The sequence below is a fragment of the Pinus tabuliformis genome, chromosome X (genome assembly GCF_031772625.1).
Source record: "Pinus tabuliformis cultivar Carrire ecotype Pingquan chromosome X, CPIR1, whole genome shotgun sequence".
NCBI classification, from domain to species: domain Eukaryota; kingdom Viridiplantae; phylum Streptophyta; class Pinopsida; order Pinales; family Pinaceae; genus Pinus; species Pinus tabuliformis.
In genome coordinates, this window is record NC_142308.1 from 632,569,354 (window position 1) to 632,590,508 (window position 21,155).

A 21,155-nucleotide genomic window follows, 5' to 3' on the forward strand; every position below is an offset into this window, starting at 1 on the left:
CACAAAAAGTAACAGAATCTAAAATGGATGGTTTAAAGAAAGATGTAGAAGCTAAGATGGATGGTTTAAAGAAAGGCGTAGAAGCTAAGATGGATTGTTTAAAGAAAGGCGTAGAAGCTAAGATGAATGACGTGGAAGCTAAGATGGACAATTTGAAGATAGATTTGAAGACAGGCATGGAAGATTTGAAGACAGATTTGACAAAGTTTCTATAAGAAATGCTTACTAATGGTGAAAGGGTAGTAAAGGAAACTCATGATGAGAACAAAAGAAATGTTAATCATGATTTCATAGACTCTAATGTTGGACCGAAGACCCACCATATTCCAAAAATCGATATGAGGAAGTTTGATGGCAAGGATCCCGCAACATGGATATTACAGATGGAGCAATTTTTCGATTTCAATAATGTGCAAAACACACAAAAGGTACGTATTGCAACTTTATATTTGAAACCAAATCAGTTTGTATGGTATCAATGGCTTTGCTCTCATAAACAAATTATCACTTGGGCAATTTTTACAGAAGAATTGACAGCACATTATGAGGATACAAAAAGAAACACTTTTTTTAGCCAATGGATAAGTCTCAAACAAAAGGGTTCAATAATGGAGCACATTGAGGAGTTCCAAAAATTGAACATAAGGGTAAAAAATATTCCTAAGGAGCATAGGATTGATGTGTTCATTGGGACTTTAAAGGATAATATCCAACATGATGTTCGCCTTTGGGAACCTGATTTATTAGAGAAGGCATTCAAGTTAGCAAGAAAAATGGAAAGCAAAATTATGGCAACCAGGAAGCATACCACTCACAACTATAAAGATGGAAGTGTTTTTGCCCCTAGTCTTCCACAACCTATAAGGTTGACACCACAACAATTGGAAGAAAAAAGAGCAAAAGGGCTTTGTTACAGTTGTGATAGCAAATACACTAAAGGTCATAAGTGTGCTGAGAAGAAATTATTCTACATAGATTGTGAAGAGGAAGAAGAAAAGGAGCAAGAAAGGTCAAAAGAAGAGGATATACTCCAGGAACAAAGCCTAGATAAAGAAGAAATGAATCCGACCATCTCTTATAATGCATTGGCTGGAATTACCACTCCTCAAACCATCAAGATAGAAGGACAAATCAAGAAGAAAAAGGTAATAGTGTTGATTGATTCAGGAAGTACCCACAATTTTATTCATTGTAAGATAGCAAAAGAATTGAATTGCTTCCTATATCCAGCACCAGAGTGTCAAGTGATGGTTGCAAATGGAGGAACAATAAATTGCTCTAGAAAGTGCCATAATATCAAGCTATCCATGGGAGAATATGTATTGACTAGCCCAATGCTTTCCATTCCAATGGGAGGTGTTGATGTTGTACTAGGAGTCCAATGGCTACAATCCTTGGGTACAATAGCTTTTAATTTTCAAGAACTTTTCATGAAATTTTCTGCGGAAGGAAAGGAAGTTGAATTAAGGGGTATTATAGGGAAACCGGGAAAAATAATCAGCTCTAACGGTATGACAAAGCTTCTAAAAAAGGAACAAAGAGGTGTAATTGCACAATTATGTTCATTGGATGTTTCCACATCGGAATCATCTATTTCTCCAGGTCTCCAAAAAGTCTTGGGCAATCATTCCAAGGTATTTGAGACTCCCAAAGGTCTCCCACCTATTCGTGATCATGATCATGTTATTCATCTGATTCCAGGAAGTGTTCCTCCAAACATCAGGCCGTACAGATATCCCTATGCCCAAAAGAGTGAAATTGAACATACGGTTGCAGAAATGCTAGAGGCTGGTATAATTTAACCTAGTCAAAGTTCTTTCTCTGCTCCAGTAGTATTGGTGCACAAGAAGGATGGATCATGGCGCATGTGTCCGGATTATAGGGAGCTCAACAAGCTCACTATTAAAGATAAGTTTCCCATTCCGATCATTGATGAATTACTGGATGAATTGCATGGATCAATTTACTTCACCAAGTTGGATCTTCGTTCAGGATATCATCAAATCAGAATGAAGACTGAAGACATTCCGAAAACAGCATTTAGAACTCATGAGGGTCATTATGAATTTTTGGTCATGCCTTTTGGCCTTACCAATGCACTTTCTACATTTCAAGGTTTGATGAATTCCATTTTCAAACCCTTCCTTAGAAAATTTGTGTTAGTATTTTTTGATGATATACTAATCTACAGCAAGTCTTGGAAGGATCATGTTGAACATGTTGACAGGATGCTACAACTATTGGAGGAGAAACAATTATATGCAAAAAGATCCAAATGTTTCTTTGGAGTACCAGAGGTGGAATATCTAGGTCATATTGTATCTCATGAAGGAGTTAAGGTAGACCCTACCAAAATTAAAGCCATTAAGGAATGGAAAATCCCCACATCCATAAAGCATTTGCGAGGATTTCTCGGGTTGAGAAGGTATGATCACAAGTTTGTTAAGAATTATGGGAGAATAGCAGCACCTCTAACAACATTATTGAAGAAAGATGCATTTTCATGGACTCTAGAAGCAACAAAGGCCTTCGAACATCTTAAAGAGGCAATGTGCCAAGAACCGGTCTTAGCTACACCAGACTTCACAAAAACCTTTATTGTGGAATGTGATGCTTCAGGAAATGGAATTGGTGTTGTTTTAATGCAAGATGAAAGACCCATTGCTTTTGAAAGTCGTCCAATCAAGGGAAAGTTTTTACACAAAGCTATTTATGAGAAGGAAATGTTGGCAATACTCCATGCACTTAAGAAATGGCGACCCTACCTAATGGGAAGACACTTCAAGGTAAAAACGGATCATGATAGCCTTAAATACTTTTTAGAACAAAGATTATCCTCTAAAGAGCAACAAAAGTGGGTCACAAAGATGTTGGGTTATGACTTTGAGATCATCTACAAAAAGAGAAGCAAAATGTGGTGGCAGATGCACTCTCAAGAAAGGATGAGGATGTGGAAGCATTGTTGTGCGCCATTTCTATTATCCAACCAGATTGGATAAATGAAGCAAGGGAGGAATGGAAGAATGATGAAGAACTGTGGGAACTTATTCAAAAGTTACAACAAGATTCCATTACATCTGATACATTTAGCTGGCAAAATGATTCGTTATGGTACAAAGATCGCTTATACGTCTGTAAGAATTCCCAACTCAAACAAAAGATTCTTATGGAATTGCACACTTCTCCCTTAGGAGGGCACTCAGGATTTTTAAAAACTTACCACAAGGTTAAGAAGGAATTTTTTTGGGATGGCCTTAAATCGGATATTCAAAAGTTTGTGGCGAAATGTTTGGTTTGCCAACAAAATAAAGTTGAAACAATTAAGACCCCGGGTCTATTACAACCTTTATCCATTCCAAGCCAACATTGGGAGGAGGTTTCAATGGATTTTATCACAGGTTTACCCAAGTCTGAGGGAAAGAGTGTCATCATGGTGGTAGTTGACAGACTTACCAAGTATGCACACTTTTGTGCATTATCACATCCATTTAAAGCCAGTACAGTTTCTATTGCATTTATGGAAACAATTCAAAAACTACATGGAAACCCAAAGATTATTGTAAGTGACAGAGATCCCATTTTCATTGGAAATTTTTGGACAGAATTATTTTCTTGTCTTGGTACTCAGTTAGCTCATAGCTCATCTTATCATCCTCAATCTGATGGGCAAACTGAGATAGTAAACAAGTGTTTGGAAGGATATCTTCGTTGCTTTGTATCTGATAAATAGACACAATGGGTCAAATGGTTGCCTCTGGCCGAATGGTGGTATAACAATTCCTTCCATACAGCAACAAAAATGACCCCATTTATGGCACTTTATGGATATCAGCCACCATCCATCACATCATATTTAAGAGAAAATTCTAAGGTTCAAGCAGTGGAACATCACATTGAACATCAACAACAAGTCCTCCAACTCTTAAAGGATAACCTCGTGTTGGCATAGAATAGAATGAAACAACAGGTAGATCAACATCGCAGCAAAAGAAGTTTTGATGTAGGTGATTGGGTATTTCTACGGCTACAACCATATAAACAAATGTCCCTCAAGCAAGCTAAGAAGGATAATAAATTATCACCAAAGTATTATGGTCCCTACAAGGTGTTGCAAAAGATTGGTACTATGGCATACAAATTGGAGCTTCCTGCAGCTTCTCGAGTGCACCTAGTTTTCCATGTTTCATGTTTAAAGAAGGTTATAGGCGACAAGCTCCCAGTTCAAACAATATTGCCAAAACTTAACGAGGAAGGAAAAATTATATTGGAACCGGAAGCAGTCATAGAAACAAGAACTCGACAGCTACGAAATCGATCAATTTCGGAGTATCTCATCAAGTGGAAGAACTTATCCACTAAAGATTCCACATGGGAGGATGAGACTTTTATACAGAAGCATCCAGAACTACTCAAGCGTTGAGGACAACACTTTTTTTGAAGGAGAGGGGCATGTTAGGTCCCTATAATACTAGTGATTACCCCATTACTATTGTAGTTGTATCCCTTATTAATATTGTTGTGCCCCTATTGTCCCCATATTGTTATTACTGTGCCCCATAGAGTCCCTCTATTGTTATTTTTGTGGCTTTATATTATTATTGTTAGGTCAGCTGGGTTATATTGTGACTCCTTAGACTCCTATATATAGAAAGGAGGTTTTGTCATTTGAATCATCCAAGAATTGTTCATTTATGTAATGTAAAGGAGGTTGCCCCCTCGAAGAGGCTGAATTCTAAGGCGTTGATCTATCTTTTCTATCTTTTTGTGAAGCTGGTTTCATAACAGGTAGAAGGATTTCCAGGAGGGAAATCAAGACTCAGAGGGAGTCCAGAAGAGAACTTCCAGACAGGAAGTAGAGACTCAGAGGAGTCGAATAGAGAACTTCTAGGAGAGAAGTCGAGGAGCATCAAGGTACTACACGGAGTAAGAGACCAGGATAGACTAGACAGAGCATCAAACTTCACAGTATGGAAGGCCAGAATCTTAGCGGTACTTGACAGGAATCGTGTCAAGAACTTCGCCTTGAAGGTAATAGCTATCCCAGTCAACCCCAATGATAATGACAAGTACGAGAAGGCGATGGCAAGGGCCAAAAGCATTATCCTTGACAAGGTCAAGGATCATGTAGTACCACACATAGCCAAGAAGGAAACGGCATTTGAGATGTGGGAGGCTCTCAAGAAGTTGTACCAGCATACTTCTATGTAGAGAAGAATGTTGCTTGAGAATCAGTTGAGGTCATATCAGATGAAGAAGGGAGAATCGATTGACACCTTCCTCGGAGGACTGAATGAGATCCGAGATCAGTTGACTGCTATAGAAGCGACACCAGATCAAAAGTGGATGATGAGGACAGCCCTGAATGTTGTCTCAGAATACTGGGAGGTATTTGTCCAGAGTATACTAGGTAGAGGGACTCTCCCACCTTGGGACGAGATGTGGGCAGCTCTTCGCCAGGAAGAGATCAGACGGCAGTCGAAGATGGGTAGCAGCAACAAGGGGATCAAAGTCAAGCAGGAGGAGGAAGATGTGGCCCTAGCATCTGAGGGAAAGCAAGAGAAGCGGAAGAAGAAAGATCTCTCCAAGATCAAGTGCTTCCACTGTGGGGAACTGGGTCATTATGCGACCCAGTGTCCAAGGAAGAAGAGTAAGGGAGAGTCTTCCGAGACTAAGGCAGTGCCAGCAAGGGCAGAGAAGGAAGTTTTGACAGACGATGATTGTGCCATGAGTGCACACGCACCACTTGAGCGGAAGTGGGGAGACATCGAGCTGTAGTCAGGTGGACTACAAGTGATGAGGGGCAGGATCCTTGAGGTACCCAGCCTCTTTGATTAGACCTTGCTACGGGAGCCTCAAAGAGGAGTAGCAGGACTGACTGACTCGGCTAGAGAAGGATGCGGATGGAGCGGTATCGAGAGCTACAGTGCAGGAGTCCCGAGACAGCGCAGGGCTAGCAGGCTGCAGCAGTGCGAGAGGCACAGAAGTGTTGCACTAGTGCAGGATGGCACAGAGAGATGTGCAACGGTGCGAGATGCAGGAGTTGTTGCAGCAGCGCAAAGCTTAGAGAAGGAGCACTTGTCAGCGGCAGAGGGAGGTTCAACATCAGTGGGTGTCTCTAGCCCAACGGGGAGGTCAGATTGGGAGATCAGTTACTTACTTCTCAGTAACTGAATCGCAATGCAGCAGTGGGCAGCACAATGCAGCATGATAAGAGGAGGTGCAGTGCAGATGCAGTGCTTGGAGAAAGGACCAGCAGCAGCACAGATGCAGAGAGAGTTGTCATACAGATGCAGCAGTGGCAGTGGCAGAACCATGGGCAGCAGTACAAGATGCAGCAGTGCAGAGGATGTTTGGCAGGAAGACCTAGCATCAGCACAGGTACCGATGCCGGATGATCAGAGTCAGTGTTGCAGGAATCGCCCCCCCCCCCCCCCGGATCCAAAGGCAGAATCGCGGATCGGAGCGAATCGATCCGGAATCCCCACTGGAAGCGCGATTCCGTTTTGGAGGTGGCGCGATTCCGGGCAAAAAAAACGATTCCTGCCATTTCATGTTGCGGCCCCCCGGAATCGCGGTTCGGCAGACGCTTCGGGCACGGGGTGGCGCCACGCAACCTGCCCGGAAGCGCACGCCACCCGCACGCCACCCAGGCGCAACCCGGACGCAACCCCGCGGGCAGCGAATTAACCATATTTTTTTTTTTAATTTCTTTTAAAGTTTAACTTAACTAGCATGAGGGGGTGGGTTAGGTGAGTTTAGGGTGAGTTTAGGGTGACTTTAGAAAAGAATAAAGCCCCCATTCTCTTCTCATTTGCTCACTTTGAGTTTATGAGAGTTGGAGAAGAGAAGAGAGGAGAGGAGAAGAGAAGAGAGGAAAGGAGAGGAGAAGAGAGGAGAGCTTGGAGGAGTGAAGAAGGAGGAGGAGCTTGGAGCAAGAGCTTGGACGACTTCATCTACAAGAGCTAAAGAGGTAAGTTCAAACCCCAAACTCCCTTGTTTTTTTGAAAAAAAAATTGTATTTTTCTCCTCTCTCTCCTACTCTTTCCCATTGTTTCTACTTGCTCCTTTATTTACAGGTTGTCCACCACCTATATCCATATTCCAAGATGGTGTTCTTTTGGCTTCTATGTATCATTCCACTCTTGGTTTTAATGATGGCAAGGGTGAGGAATAGAGGGGAAGAGGAAGGGGATGAACTTGGTCCTAATAGTAGTGACCCAATGTATGATGAGGAGGAAGGGTTTGAAGAGGAAGGGGATGAACTTGAAGAGGACACTGAAGCACAAGATGGGAAAGGTACATCAAATCCCTTGTGGAACTATGTGACCAAACTTGAAGGGGGAAAGGGTGGTGGATCTTACAAATGGATGTGCCCTCATGGTTGTCATGGAGGAAAACCATATACGGGTTCATATACCCGTCTGAGGAGGCATCTTTGTGGGGTGCTAGACAGTGATGAAAAAAAGGGTTCTGTGGGGGTAACCATTTGCCCAAACATTTCAAGTGAACAAAGACAAAAATACATCAAAATAGAGATGGCTGCACAACGAAAAAACAAGAAACAAAAAACTCATTCTGAATCAAGTGCAACCTCTAAATTTGGTAGTTGCCCATCTCCTCATGGTACTTTTGCAACCTCTGGAGGTAGAAAAACAATAGGGGATTTCCTTAATGTTACTGGGAGGGATGATGTGGATGGAAAGATAGTCCGTTTTCTTTGTGCTTGCGGTGTACCATTCAATGTGCTTCGCTCTCCCTATTGGCATGAAATGGTAAAGGCCATCAATGAAGCCCCAAAAGGATACAAGGCCCCCAACTATGAGAAAGCTAGAACAGTGTTATTAGAAAGAGAAAAAGCTAAGGTTCAAAGAGCTTTGACACGTTTTACACATGAGTGGGTGGATTCTGGGGTATCCATTGTATCAGATGGGTGGACAAATATTAGAAACCAACATTTGATAAATGTTCTTGGTGTTTCTTCTAGTGGTGCAGTATTTATTGCATCTCATGACTCCTCCTCCATCAGTGCAACTGCACCAAACATTGCAGATCTCCTATTGAAATCAATCAAAGATGTTGGTCCGAATAATGTGGTTCAAGTGATCACAGATAATGCAGCAAATTGTAAGTTAGCAGGAAAAATTATTGAGCGTACTCATCCACACATCTTTTGGTCTGGGTGCCTGGTTCACACATTGAACCTTTTGATGATTGCTGAGGTTTACAGGAAAGGGAAGCAGCTCATTAAATTCATCACAGGGCATACAAGGGTAAACTACTTCTATGGCACTTACTCCAAGTTGCAATTGCTTAAAATTGCAAAGACAAGATTTGCTAGTTATTACCTCACCTTTAGGCGGCTAGTGAGGGTGAGACAAGCTTTAACTAATTTGGTGTGTGCTGAAACATGGGATGAAATTAACGTCAGTACAGATGGTGCTAATGAAGTCAAGGACACTGTTCTTGACAGTTACTTTTGGTCACAGGTTAAATATGTTTTGCAATTCACCAAACCAATTTATTACATGATCAAGTTTGCAGATTCAGATCGACCAGTAATTGGGGAGGTGTATGAGCAAATGGATAGCATGTTGGGGCAGATTAAAGACATTGTTGAGCCTAGAGATACCACCTTGTACAATTATATTCGTGAAGAGGTGGAAAAACGATGGGATATGCTAAATGTTCCATTGCATGCATTAGCATATGTTTTGACACCTAAATACTATCATCCATCATGGCTTTCAAAACCAGCACCTGGGGGGGGAGTCAGGAGAAAACCACACCAAGATAAAGAGGTTCACGAAAAATATATGGCTGCATTGAGTAGATTAATCCTTGATGAGGAGGAGGCTACATTGGTACGGAGACAGGTGAGCAACTATACGAGCAACACTGGTCCATTTTCGAGCATGCATGCAATTCAAGATCGAGAGCATTTTTCTGCTCTTGAGTGGTGGAACATGCATGGAGGGCCTACTCCACTTCTACAGAGTTTGGCATTGCGGGTGCTATCACAGGTGGTAAACACTTCTTCTGCAGAGAGGTGTTGGAGCTCTTATTCTTTCATCCACAGTGTTAAAAGGAACAGGTTGAATTTAGACCGGGCAGAGAGCTTGGTTTATGTTCATTACAACTTGCGATTGTTGTCCCATTACTGTGAAGATGCAAAGTCTAATAAAGACTTGTTGACTTGGGACAAGAATCCAGAGGAGCCCAATTTGGAGGATGGAGTGTTGCGACTAGAGCAATTAGAGGATTCTCTTATCCAGGTATGTCCATTGTGGTATGAATTTTCCAATTTTCCCTTATAAAGCATTTCTCTAATTCATGTTTTTAATTTTTTTGTTAACTAGTGTTTTTTTTTTTGCATGAATTTTTTGAGCGATTCTAGGATGATGACACGGGTGTTGATATGCCACCACCCCCACCCCCATCTGGTCCCTTGGTTTCTAGGTTCCATGGTTCAACACCAACGGCAGGGGGTTCTTCTTCATCAGTTCCAGTGCCACGACTTACACAGGGACCATCTTCTTCATTGCCACCACGTGGAGGCCCGCCATCACGTTCTATTTGTGGTGGAAGGAGGAGAGATTAGTAGATATATTCACAATCTACTTCTTTTTGTCATAGATTACTCATTAGACTTGTAGACTTGTGAATTTGAATTTTGAACCTTTTTGGCTTGGCGGTGACCAAGTGACATATTTTGTAAACATTATTATTTGAATTTTGGACATGACAAATGTTGACAGTTGCTCACTTGCTAGATAAATCATAATATGCTCTATGTTTTATGTTTTATAATATGCTTAAATGTTTTATGTTTTATAATATGCTTAAAAATTTGATGTATGTTTGTAATAGCTAGAATATAGATGATTGTTGTACATACTAGTAACTACAATGGAATCATGGATGCCATATCTATCTTGATTTATGCAAAAATATGCATGTTTTCATGTCTTCTACAATTAATTTGGTATTTGGGATGTTTGTTTTGAGTATAAATGCAAAAAAATATATAAAAATATATATATATAGCAGACGCTTCCGCGGACGCTTCGCTCCCTAGATTTTTGGAAAATGACGCTTCCGCTTCGCGCTTCCGCTTCGCTCCCGCTTCGTGCAACATTGATCAGAGTAATACTCAGTGAGGAGTATTGCTAGAGCACAGTCCTCGCTAAGAGAGATTGTTGATTTGGGGTAGCATCGGATGTGCTCTAGCCACGAAATTTGGTGGAGAAATCGGGAGATGCAGCTAAGGGGCATTTGAGTACAGAGAGACAAAGAGGTAGAGATAGTGTCAGGAGAGCAGCGCAGTAGCCAAGGAGAGTGATGCAGAGCCAACCAGGGCTCACGCAGGGCCACGCAGAGGTAGCTGGGAGCTGCGCAGAGCCTCAGAGAGGCCAGCCTTGCTAACGCAGAGGGCCAAAGGGCTGACGCAGAGGACCAGAGGGCTGACGCAGGGCCTCCCAGGGCTGACGCAAACCCATCCGAGGTGATGCAGGGCCAGCGTGAGGCAAAGAGGGGCTGACGCAGTCCAGAGAGAGGCTGACGCTGGGGTTTCTGGGGCAGATTTGTGCAGAGTAGCTGCCGGAAAGATTATCCTGAGTTTGAGCCAGAAGATTTGCTAGAAACTGAGAGTTATTACTGCCAAGGAAATTCTATGTTGGGTAGGCTAGTTTCAGCACCCAGATTGTACTCTGATATTGCTTAGTAAGAAAACCCTAAGATAGTTGCACCGATTTTCCCACATTGGGTTTTTCCGAGGACATTAGTCCAAAAATAATGGTGCCATATGGTGTGTTTGTTTCTGTTTCTTTTAGTTGTTGATCTGTAATATGTTGAGCATGCACTAGTGTTTATTTTCAGTATTTACATTGTAAATAACTTGTTAAGGAAAATAACAAATAGGTAGGAATAAATAAGATAAAGTGCATGGAGGGTTTCTAACTAAGTAAACTTAGAAACTTCAACAATGTTTGTTTTCCTTGTGAATAACTTGGTCCCTTGGGGGAAGGAAGAATAGCCCTGCAAAGTCAATCACAATGCCAATGATCTCTGCAATAAAATCTCATCAACTCTTCAGAAGATGAATCAACAATCAAACCAATAAAGCACCCATGGAAGATCTGAAATAATCTTCCCCAAAGCTAACTAGGGTGGCACTCGCAGCCCACCGAAATATGCTATTGAGTTTCGCTCAAAACTATTGAACTCGCTTGAGCTCCTTTCAATTGTCAATGAGAGAGAATAGAATAGAATGATTTGCAATTGAGTCCCTCCTCTATTTATAATTCTCCATTGAGCCTCCTTATAGCTTCCAGATTCTATTTTTTCCCTCTTATTTTTTTGGTGGGGCCCATTTTCCAGTAGGACACTTTTTGCCGTCATTCTTCATTAAAATAATGATTTCTTCCGTCTCTCACCATAAAAATATCTCTCATTTTTAATATTTCCAAAATTATGCAAACCTCCCAAGTGATTTTGCATGCACAAAAATTTGGGAATATCACACAATCAGCTAATGTTCACGATTTATGCCTATACTTGTAAGTTGCCACAAGATCACAAAAATAAATTTGCAATCTTACCTTATCTTGGTGCCTGGAACAGCAAGGAATGAGGATCTTCTTATCATAGAACTTAGGTAAAATACATATCCGTGGATCCTTAAAAGACTGAGGTCCTGAAATGATGCAAAGGTAAGCTTTTTGAGCTAGTTTGGACCTGTGCAAGAGCCCTAGTGAGGGCCAAATTAGAAGAGCTGCTCAACTTTGAAATTCAGACTCCTGCCGGAGAAATCTATTCAAACATATCCCAAATAACCAAGTGCAAATAAAATTTTCAAACCCTTATCTTCTGATTTTTTTTGGCTGTCTTAGGATGGCCGAAGTTCAGAGCTATATAAGTTTGTTGAGGAACATGGTTTTGAATGATAACATTAGGTCTCATTTTATAGATACAATCTTAGGTTAAGAGGGGCTTCATAAGAGTAGTCATTGGAGGATTTGTTGGATATAATTTAATTTTATTATTTTTAAAGTTGACACCCTAAGATAAGATTGACTTTTGAGTATAGTTTGTCTTTTAGGCCTAACGACCCTTAACATTTTGATTTATAATTTTAAGATATATTTGTAGGGTCCTCCAAGTAAATTCTTTCACCAAAATTTAAGATTGCTTAAGAGGTTCTTGACTAAGGAAATGGGAGTTTGAGGTTTTGATGGAGTCTAATGCCTTTTGTAATTTCAAATAATGATTGAGGTGTATTCTAAGCACAACCTTGAAGAGAATCCATCTAGGCATAATGTAAAGGTGCCACATCATCAAATTTTCAAGGAGTTTCACTAATAGGACATCCAAATTATTCAACTAATAGTTTGACGCTATGTTACTATCCTTGTGGGGTTTGTGCCCACAAGTTGGGGTCTTCAATTTCAAACTTGAATATCTCTCAAACCAGGTGGCCTCTAGAGGTGTGCCATATACCACCAGAAACATCTCGATGAGGAGAATCCATTAGGGATGACCTCTGGGACACAGTGAATGGTTTGCTTCTCTAAAAACCTCTGACAAGTTCGAGATATGTAAATTGACCATGGAACACAAGCCTAGAACCTTAGGGTTTTCAACCATCCAACAGCGGAGCTTCCAACTTGATGTAATCCAGACAAATATAAGAAGCGTTCATTAATTGTTTGACATCAATGACAGGAGTTTTAGTCAAAGTCAAACCTCAAGGTTGACATCAATGACAACACCGTCCAACAGCTGACTTGTTAATTTTGGAGAGAAAATTAAGAATTCAAATTTGCAATTTGTTTTTTCCTTTCTTCCTTTAATTTTCATTGATGGAAATGGAAACCATGGCTACAATTTTCAACAGAAATAAGGGAAGATTATTTCTGATTTGTGATTTCCCAGCATTATTTTGATATATCTAATCACAACTGAGAAGTTTAGTATCACTAATTTGAAGAGGAAAAGTGCAGATTTTGAGTATGATATTGCAAATCAGCAAGTTGTATTGCAAATTGAGGTGCTATTTAGTATTTCCCCACGGGAATTCAAGGTTGAGGCCTCAGATCATCTAGCAAAGCCCCATGAAATTGCCATGCACCAATTTGGAAGTGAGAGGAAGTTTGATCAGCCACAAGGATTTGCTCCCTTATAGTTATCCTGACGCCATTGGGTTATTTGGTTCAAAGGTATTTACAGGTAATAACATATGGCTTAAAAAGATCATCATACCAGGAATGGACCAAACGAATCAGGATTTTAATATTTTCAATTTGCTTAATAAATGTTACTTTTCCCTCTTAGCATGACTATACAAATTGAAAATTAATACATTCAAAAAAACAGAAAGACCCTACACTACACTTGGTAAAATGGATCTGACCATACAAGTTCAACCATACATTAGAAGAATATAATCATAAGTAAAAAAAGAAGCCATTTTGATTATATATTTTCACAAAGAATATGCATATGCCACGTTCTCACTTGATGATACTCGAAAATTCAACCTTTTGCAGTTTCAAAACAAATTGGCACAGAGATATTTTAAGGCTGCAATGAACATCTTAGTGAATGATAAGATTTTACAGTTCTCAACAATCTATGTATAAAATATTTAAACTAATTGCATGCCTACAAAAACAGAAGAGATATGCATTTCTATAGAAAAATGCAATGTTATCTTTCAAACAAGTGAATATAGATCACATATAAGAGCACTCAAGAAAATATACATCTTATATACTATTGGGATTGTAAATGAGAAAACCTGTACTGCACTGTGTGCCATAGGATAAACTGCTGACTTGCTGTAGACCAAAGAAGGCCATGATCCAGGACCGGATTGACAAACTAAATCTGTTACAGACAGCAAACAACATCACCTATGTTACAAACGAAGTTAGTAATCGCAAGTTAAATACTCCAGAACACTTGGAATATGAAGATGTCCATTGAGGATACAAACATATATAAAATGTATGAATGAGAATATGATGATGAGCTTGTCACAAATGAGGGTCCCATATATATACCTAAGCAGGTACCCCTTCACGAATAGTCACATCTTATGAGACATGCCTCTTCAGTACACTAATCACTATTACTATTTAATTATTTAATTATTTACATTCATAACATTGCCTTCCCCTTTAGAAAAGCTTTGTCCTCAAAGCTTATTAATGAAAAGGCTTCATATATTTTTCTGTCTCGTAATGTCTCTTCATCTCCTCAATTTGTGGAACTATCATCCTCAATGATACAAGACAATATGAACTTTTGAGTGTCATACAAAATTGCCACACAGTAAAATGATCTAGCCATCCCAAATTAATCTTTTGTGGAATCTTTCGTTACTGGAAACCTGGGATGAATTGTTATCATAAGACTGGATTATGGTATCATCGATGTTCTTCGGAACATAAGTCAATTGTTTCTTGTCTAAGTGATATGGATTTGCAGACTGGATGAGATGTCTACTTTTATGATTTGGGTGTCGGTAAGGAGTTCTTGTGATTTGATCTCCCCTTAACCTATTTGTGGCAATTTCTTGGTTCACCGGAGGTATCTGATTTCCTTCAAGTACAAAAGTCGCTTAGTTAATTGTTGGTCTTCACTTGAAATTTCTGTCATTTGAACTCCAACTTCTGAATACTTCTTGACTTCAATTGGATTGGGATCTTTCTGAATTGTGGTATTATTTGGATCAGTGTTTGTTCCTATGTTGCACGAAACTTCTAGGAACTTGACGTTTTGGTCTATACCCGTAACCGAAAATCCAAAACTCCGTTGAAACTCAACCATCATGTAATCATCTATGAGAGTTAATATATACTTGGTTTTCCTTCTAAATTGTCAACTGTGGGTATTATTTCCCTTTTTTCTTGCAAGATAATGTGTTTATCACTTATTTATAAATTTCCTTTAATATTTATATCAATGTTGCGAACATCGGCATCAGGATTAAATCGGCAAGGGTCCAGAAAACCAAAAAATCGTAAAAATCGGGAAATATCGGTAAAAATCGGGAAATATTGGCAAAATTAAGATACCATAAAAATGTCTTTAAAAATCGACAAACATCGGCTAGGCCAAAAAATCGTGATTTTGAGATAAAATCGGGATGTTATCAAGATGTTCGCAACACTAAATTATATACATATATGACGTTTCAGCGGACGTTTTGGCTGACATTTCCATTTTTGGGAGGTGACGTTTCTAAACATACCTGTTTTGGAATTTGTAACATTTCGGTGCTTCGTGCAACTTAGGTTTGTTCCTTGTTTTCCAACAGTGACTACGTAGAGGTTCATTGGCTGGGCTTGCGCAGGCATTTGAGAAGCTAAATTGTTGTGGTGAGGAGAAAGGGGAATTTGAGGCCAAATTGGGTGGAGTTTCAGAGGCAAATTTTGGGAGAAATTTCAGGGATTTTAGTACCTATTTTCAATGACAATTCCAAAGGTGTGAATTTTTGGGTGTTTGAGGAACTCGCATTTCTTGAGGGGTCCCAGGGTTGGTTGGAAGGAGCCCAAACCCTTTCTGGGTTTTGTTGGTCTTGTTGAGAAAGTGCACCAGCTAAATTTTCAGAATTTTCTAGGTACATCTGAGAGCATATTTCCCATTTTCCATCTAGCAACAACAACATAATATTACTAGGTCAACGCAGAAATTGGAGAGGAGATTTTCCAGCGCTTGGCCATCATTATTGTCACCTGGGTTTCACCTTGCTTGCTATAACAAGCCCAAATTCCTCTATTCCTATCTATTTGTACTCCATTCTACTCAAAATAATAAAATGGCTCAGTATTTTGGTACAATTGCTGGTGTAATCTGATATTTTGTGTGTGTGTTGAAATTTTGGTTGCATGTCCATATTTTTGCTTCTATTATTCACTTAATATTTCCATTAGGACTATTATAGTGGTATCAGAGCAGTGATCTGGCCAGCTATGGGAGAAACCCTTTCTATGACCCCAAAAGACAAGTAGAATATAACATACCGAAGACATAGATACAAAAGTAAAGAAAGGGAATTGCAGATTACCCCTAATTCGGAGGTTCCTAATAGGGGATAGTAGAAACAGACATGGGGGATACTTTTAAGGAGAACGTAGATTTCCAGAGCATCTTGAAGGTCTTGGAAGATATGGCACAAGGGCAAAAGGAGATGTTACATGAGATAAGACAACAAAATCGTAACAAGGTCAGCCATGGGGAGTTCATTACAAGAGAGGGTTCAGGCACATCCCACCATATTGACATTACCAACCCTCAAAGCCACCCTCACATCTACAGTGGACCACCCACATCTACCATGCCCACAATTTTTACTACAGGGACTGGAGGACAGACCGATATGAATAATATGCCCTTAGGGGACTATTTTCGTGAGTATAAGTCCATGGGGAAGAGTTTCAAGTTGCTCTCACTTTCAAAGATTTTTCTTAGCTCAAACATGGAAACAAGGCTAAGGGATCCGGTGGGGCATCTGCGCAGAGTTCAGGCTTGCAGCGCATAATTGGGAGATTGTTCCTTTCTACTTTTGATGGTTCTTCCAAGAGCACCGCCAGGACATGGGCTGAAAAACTCGAGACATTTTCAACTTAACCAAATGACAAAGGTGGAAACCATTAAAATGGTTACTTTGTACTTGGAAGGGAAAGCTCATTATTGGTGGTTCCATGGGCTATTTACGTTGGGGCATGCTAGTGTGACCTCTTATGAGGATTTTACACAGAGGGTGATAGATCATTTTGATCGAAGGGACCCTGAGTTACACTTCAGAGAACTACCCTAGCTCAAGCAGACAGGCAACCCAGAGCATTACATAGCAGAGTTCTTGAGACTATCAATGATGGTGCTAGATCCGTCAAAGGCCAGGAAAGTCTTCCTCTTTGTGGAGGGTCTAGCTGAGCCTTTGCGTGGGTTAGTGAGGTCGAATAGGCCTACTTCGCTTCAGGATGCAGCGAGCAGAGCCCAGGATTTGCAGGATGCAATCCCCAAGACTAGAGCACCAATACCCACTAGACCCCCTTTCCCACAGAGGGGTAGAGATATCGGGCCCCCACCACAGAGGGAGATGCCAGGGCATGGGAATTTGGATGATGAGACTAGAAGAGACCTCTAGAGGAGGAAGTTGCGCTTTACATGCCAGGAGTCATGGGCACCAGGACATAGGTGCACAGTGCACCAAGGGCAAGGCCCACTACATAGAGGTATTTTCAGACAATGAGCCAGAGGATGAGGTTGAGTCGAAGACAGATGGAGACGATGGTGAGCCACAGGGCATAGGAGAAGGAGGTCCACCCCTTCCCATTATGGGGGTTATTGCTTCATTGAGAGGGGTTCCAAGATATTTGACATTGCGGATCAGAGGGACAGTGCAGGGGTAGCGTGTGTCAATATTAGTGGATTGTGGGGCTACCCACAATTTCATTGATGCACAGATGGTGCGAAGGAGAGGCTTGCACACAAAGGCATTTGAGGGGTTTTAAGTGTTGGTGCCAGGGGACAGGACCATGCAGTGTACTCGCTATGTTCCCAACTTGACTGTGACCATGGGGAACTACTCGATGACAAATCATTTCTTTGTGGTTGATGTACCGGACACCAATGTGGTGATGGGTATCTAGTGGCTCTATTCCTTGGGATGAGTCACTACCGATAGGAAGAAGTTGGAGATGGACTTCATCGGGCCAGATGGGAAGCTCGTGGTATTGAGAGGCATGCACTCCTATTTGCCAGAGGAGGTATCAGCTCATTAGATGGAGGCCAATATACGGAGAGGAGATATAAAGTGGTTTGTGGAGCTTAGAGTTTTAGAGACAAGTACTCAGACACACCAGTCGCGCCCAAAGATCCTTGCGCTCTTGGAGAAACACCAGGGGGTATTTGGGGACATTTCTCTAGGTCAAACACTTGATAGGGGGATTGAGCGCACGATAGAGTTGGAGGGAGTGAACGCAATTATCACTACCCCATACAAGCATCCCAAGGCTTATAGGGATGAGATCGAGCGGGCCATACAGGATTTGTTCGCTTTGGGGCACGTCAGGCCCAGTTCTAGTCCCTTTGCTTTTTTTGTGGTGTTGTTGAAGAAGAACGATGGGACTCTCTGTATGTGCATTGACCACAGGGCCTTGAACAAGAAGAATCAAAAGAATAGGTACCTGATCTCGCGCATTGACGAGTTGATAGACGAGCTTAGAGGAGCCAAGTGCTTCTCTAAGATAGACCTACGTTCAAGGTACCATCAAATTTGGGTGAGAGAGCAGGACATCCCGAAGACTGTGTCCACGTGTCACTATCAGCATTTTGAGTTCTTGGTGATGCCCTTTGGGCTAACCAATGCACCAACGACCTTCCAGTCTTCTATGAACCATGTATTCCACAAGAAGTTGCGCAGGTACGTGCTGGTCTTCTTTGACAATATACTCTTATACAACAGGACATAGGAGGAGCAGCTACAACACTTGGAGGAGGTCTTAGCCATATTGCAGGAGCAATAGTTTTATGCTAAGATGTCCAAGTGTGAGCTTCGGTTGACAGAGATGTTGCATTTGGAGCACGTGATAGGTGGATGGAGTTAGAGTCAACCAAAAGAAGATTCGGGCCATACTTGACTAGCCTACACCCACGAACGTGACGAAGTTGAGAGGATTCCTAGGCATATCCACTTATTACAGGCGCTTTGTGAGGGGATTTTCTGAGTTGGTTGCACCCCTTAACGACCTCACAAAGAAGGGGGCATTTGAGTGGACATACACAATGCAAGAGGGCTTTAAGCGCCTCAAGGTGGTGATGAGCACATGTCTAGTTCTGGGATTATTGAACTTCACACATCCCTTTGTTTTGGAGTGCTATGCATCTGGTGAGGGCATTGGGGCGGTATTAACGTAGGGAGGCCACCCCATATCATATGAGAGCCAGAAGCTCTATGATTATGAGAGGATGTATTCCATTTATGATAAGGAGATGTTAGCCATAATGCATGCATTGGCCAAATTATGGCAGTACCTGGTGGGCAACATATTTAAGGTGAAGACTAACCACAACAGCCTTAGATTCTTTTTGGAGCAAAAGGAGCTTCAGGAACGGCAGCAAAAGTGGATTAGCAAGATTTAGGCCTACGATTTAAAGATAGAATATGTCTAGGGAAAGCACAACATAGTGTCAAATGCACCCACGACACTCTCTCTTATTGATATCACCCAAGATTGGAACGAGCAACTATTGGTGGAGTATTCCAAGGATCGGAAAGCTTGCGAGATGCCGGATGGCACGTTTGGAGATGACAGGTACAAGGTGGTGGATGATGTGATCTACTACAAGAACATAATCTACTTGGTGCCAAGGTCACAACTCAGAGAGGATTATGCATGCAACACATGAATCACCTTTGGCGGGACATTTGAGGTTTCTCATAACTTACCGAGCAATTAGGGAGTGATTTACATGGAGGGGTCTCAAGGGGGGTGTTTTGAGGCATGTACAGGAGTGTGGGGTTTGCCAGAGGAACACAGGGGAGTTGTCTCATCTAGCAGGTCTATATCAACCTCTTCCCATTCCTAAGAGGAAATGGGAGAGCATTTCTATGGACTTGATCACGGGGCACCCAATAGCATAGGGGTGAGACTGCATTTACATGGTGGTTGACAAGTTGAATAAATTTACCCACTTTTTGCTATTCCAAGCCAATATTCAGATTCACAGGTGGTCGAGTTGTTTTTCCAAGAGTTGTTCAAGTTACATGGTTTGCCCAAGACCATTGTGAATGACAGGGATAGTAGATTTATGGGAGGGAATTTTGGCAAGAGTCATTTCGCCTTGTGGCGACCGAGCTCACTCCTAGCACTAGTTATCATCTACAGACAAACGAAGACTGAGATAGTGAATAAGTGGTTGGAGGGCTACTTGCGCACTTATGTGACCAATTAGCAATTTGTGAAAATTCCAATATGGAATCCTATTGCAGCAACTGGTATTATTTCTTCTAACTAATAAATTAATTATTCAATTTATTGCTACGGCAACATCGAAATAAACACACTGCAGCCTTCACAAATAAAACTGCCAAAAATAAATATCGTTCGAACTGAGAAATGTTGGCACACACAAAAAATTTACACCGTTGTTTTTGGACAAAAGTCCCCCGTAAAACCCAATTCGAGAAAACCGATGCAGCAGATGGGGGTTTTATTTTATTATGCATCAATCAAAATTTGAGTACAATCTGGATGCACAAATTGGCAATCCACTACAGGAGAAACTGACCACGAAATTAGCGAAACAAATTTTGTCTCACCCAACACTGATCCAACTCGGAAACTGGCTCTGAATGGGCTTCACGAAACCCCTGTGTCAGCCTCTGCGTCAAGCCTACGCAGCCACTGATACACTCTGCTTGGAACTGCAATTGATCAAACAATCTGCCCAATCCAACCTCTGAGAATGACTCGCTGGTCCCTTCCGGAAATCTTCCCGGCCTCTAGCAACTGAATCGATCCTTTATCTAGCCAAACCAAACTACTACCTTTGAAGCTTTTACGCAGCCTCACTGAGGAAACTCAACCCTCCTGTCGCTGACTCTCTAGATATGGAAAATCTCCTCCGGACTCATTGTCCCTGCTCCTCACTCACTTCTTCGATCTCTGGCTCTCCAGCAGTTGACTGCTGCTACAATGGAAATCAATCTGCCAAGGAAATCAAACTTCTGGTGTTCTCAACTGTCTTCTCCAAGTACCCATCGACTTCCTCTTATAATCCATTGTTGAAGCACTAACGACCAAGATTAAAACTTAAGAAATGGCTAGGATCATCTCTGGATCGATCCGTGTGAGTTTCTATATGATTCTCACCTTATCTCAATTAATACTGATTAATTAACCATATTCCCTAAGTTTATACTTAGGAAATATTTAAAAATGCCTAATAATCTTATTGAGACACTTCCAGGTGGAATTTCCAGAAACAATTTCTGGGTTTTGGAGAACTGATGTATGCTAGCCTCTACACCAAATTTTGTAGCTAGAACACATCCAATGCTATAGAAACTAACACTCCCGCTTAGCGAGGATTATGTTCTCTCTAAATAGTGCTCAATGACTCATGCTACAATCTGTTGCATCCTA

The 21,155-nt window shown here is 41.2% G+C and overlaps 1 protein-coding gene across 3 annotated transcripts in view; it reads right to left on the minus strand.

Moving 5' to 3' along the window:
* The window catches only part of LOC149141582 (uncharacterized), a 498,683-nt gene that overhangs the window by 347,866 nt on the left and 129,662 nt on the right, over positions 1-21,155 (minus strand). For all 3 annotated transcript variants that reach the window (XR_016265175.1, XM_089452912.1, XM_089452913.1), the window contains one exon: positions 13,796-13,884. Coding sequence is in view for 2 of the 3 variants with exons in the window: in XM_089452912.1 (XP_089309038.1) it covers positions 13,796-13,884 (89 nt within the window). In the remaining variant the exon portion in view is untranslated. The remainder of the gene's footprint in view (positions 1-13,795; positions 13,885-21,155) is intronic.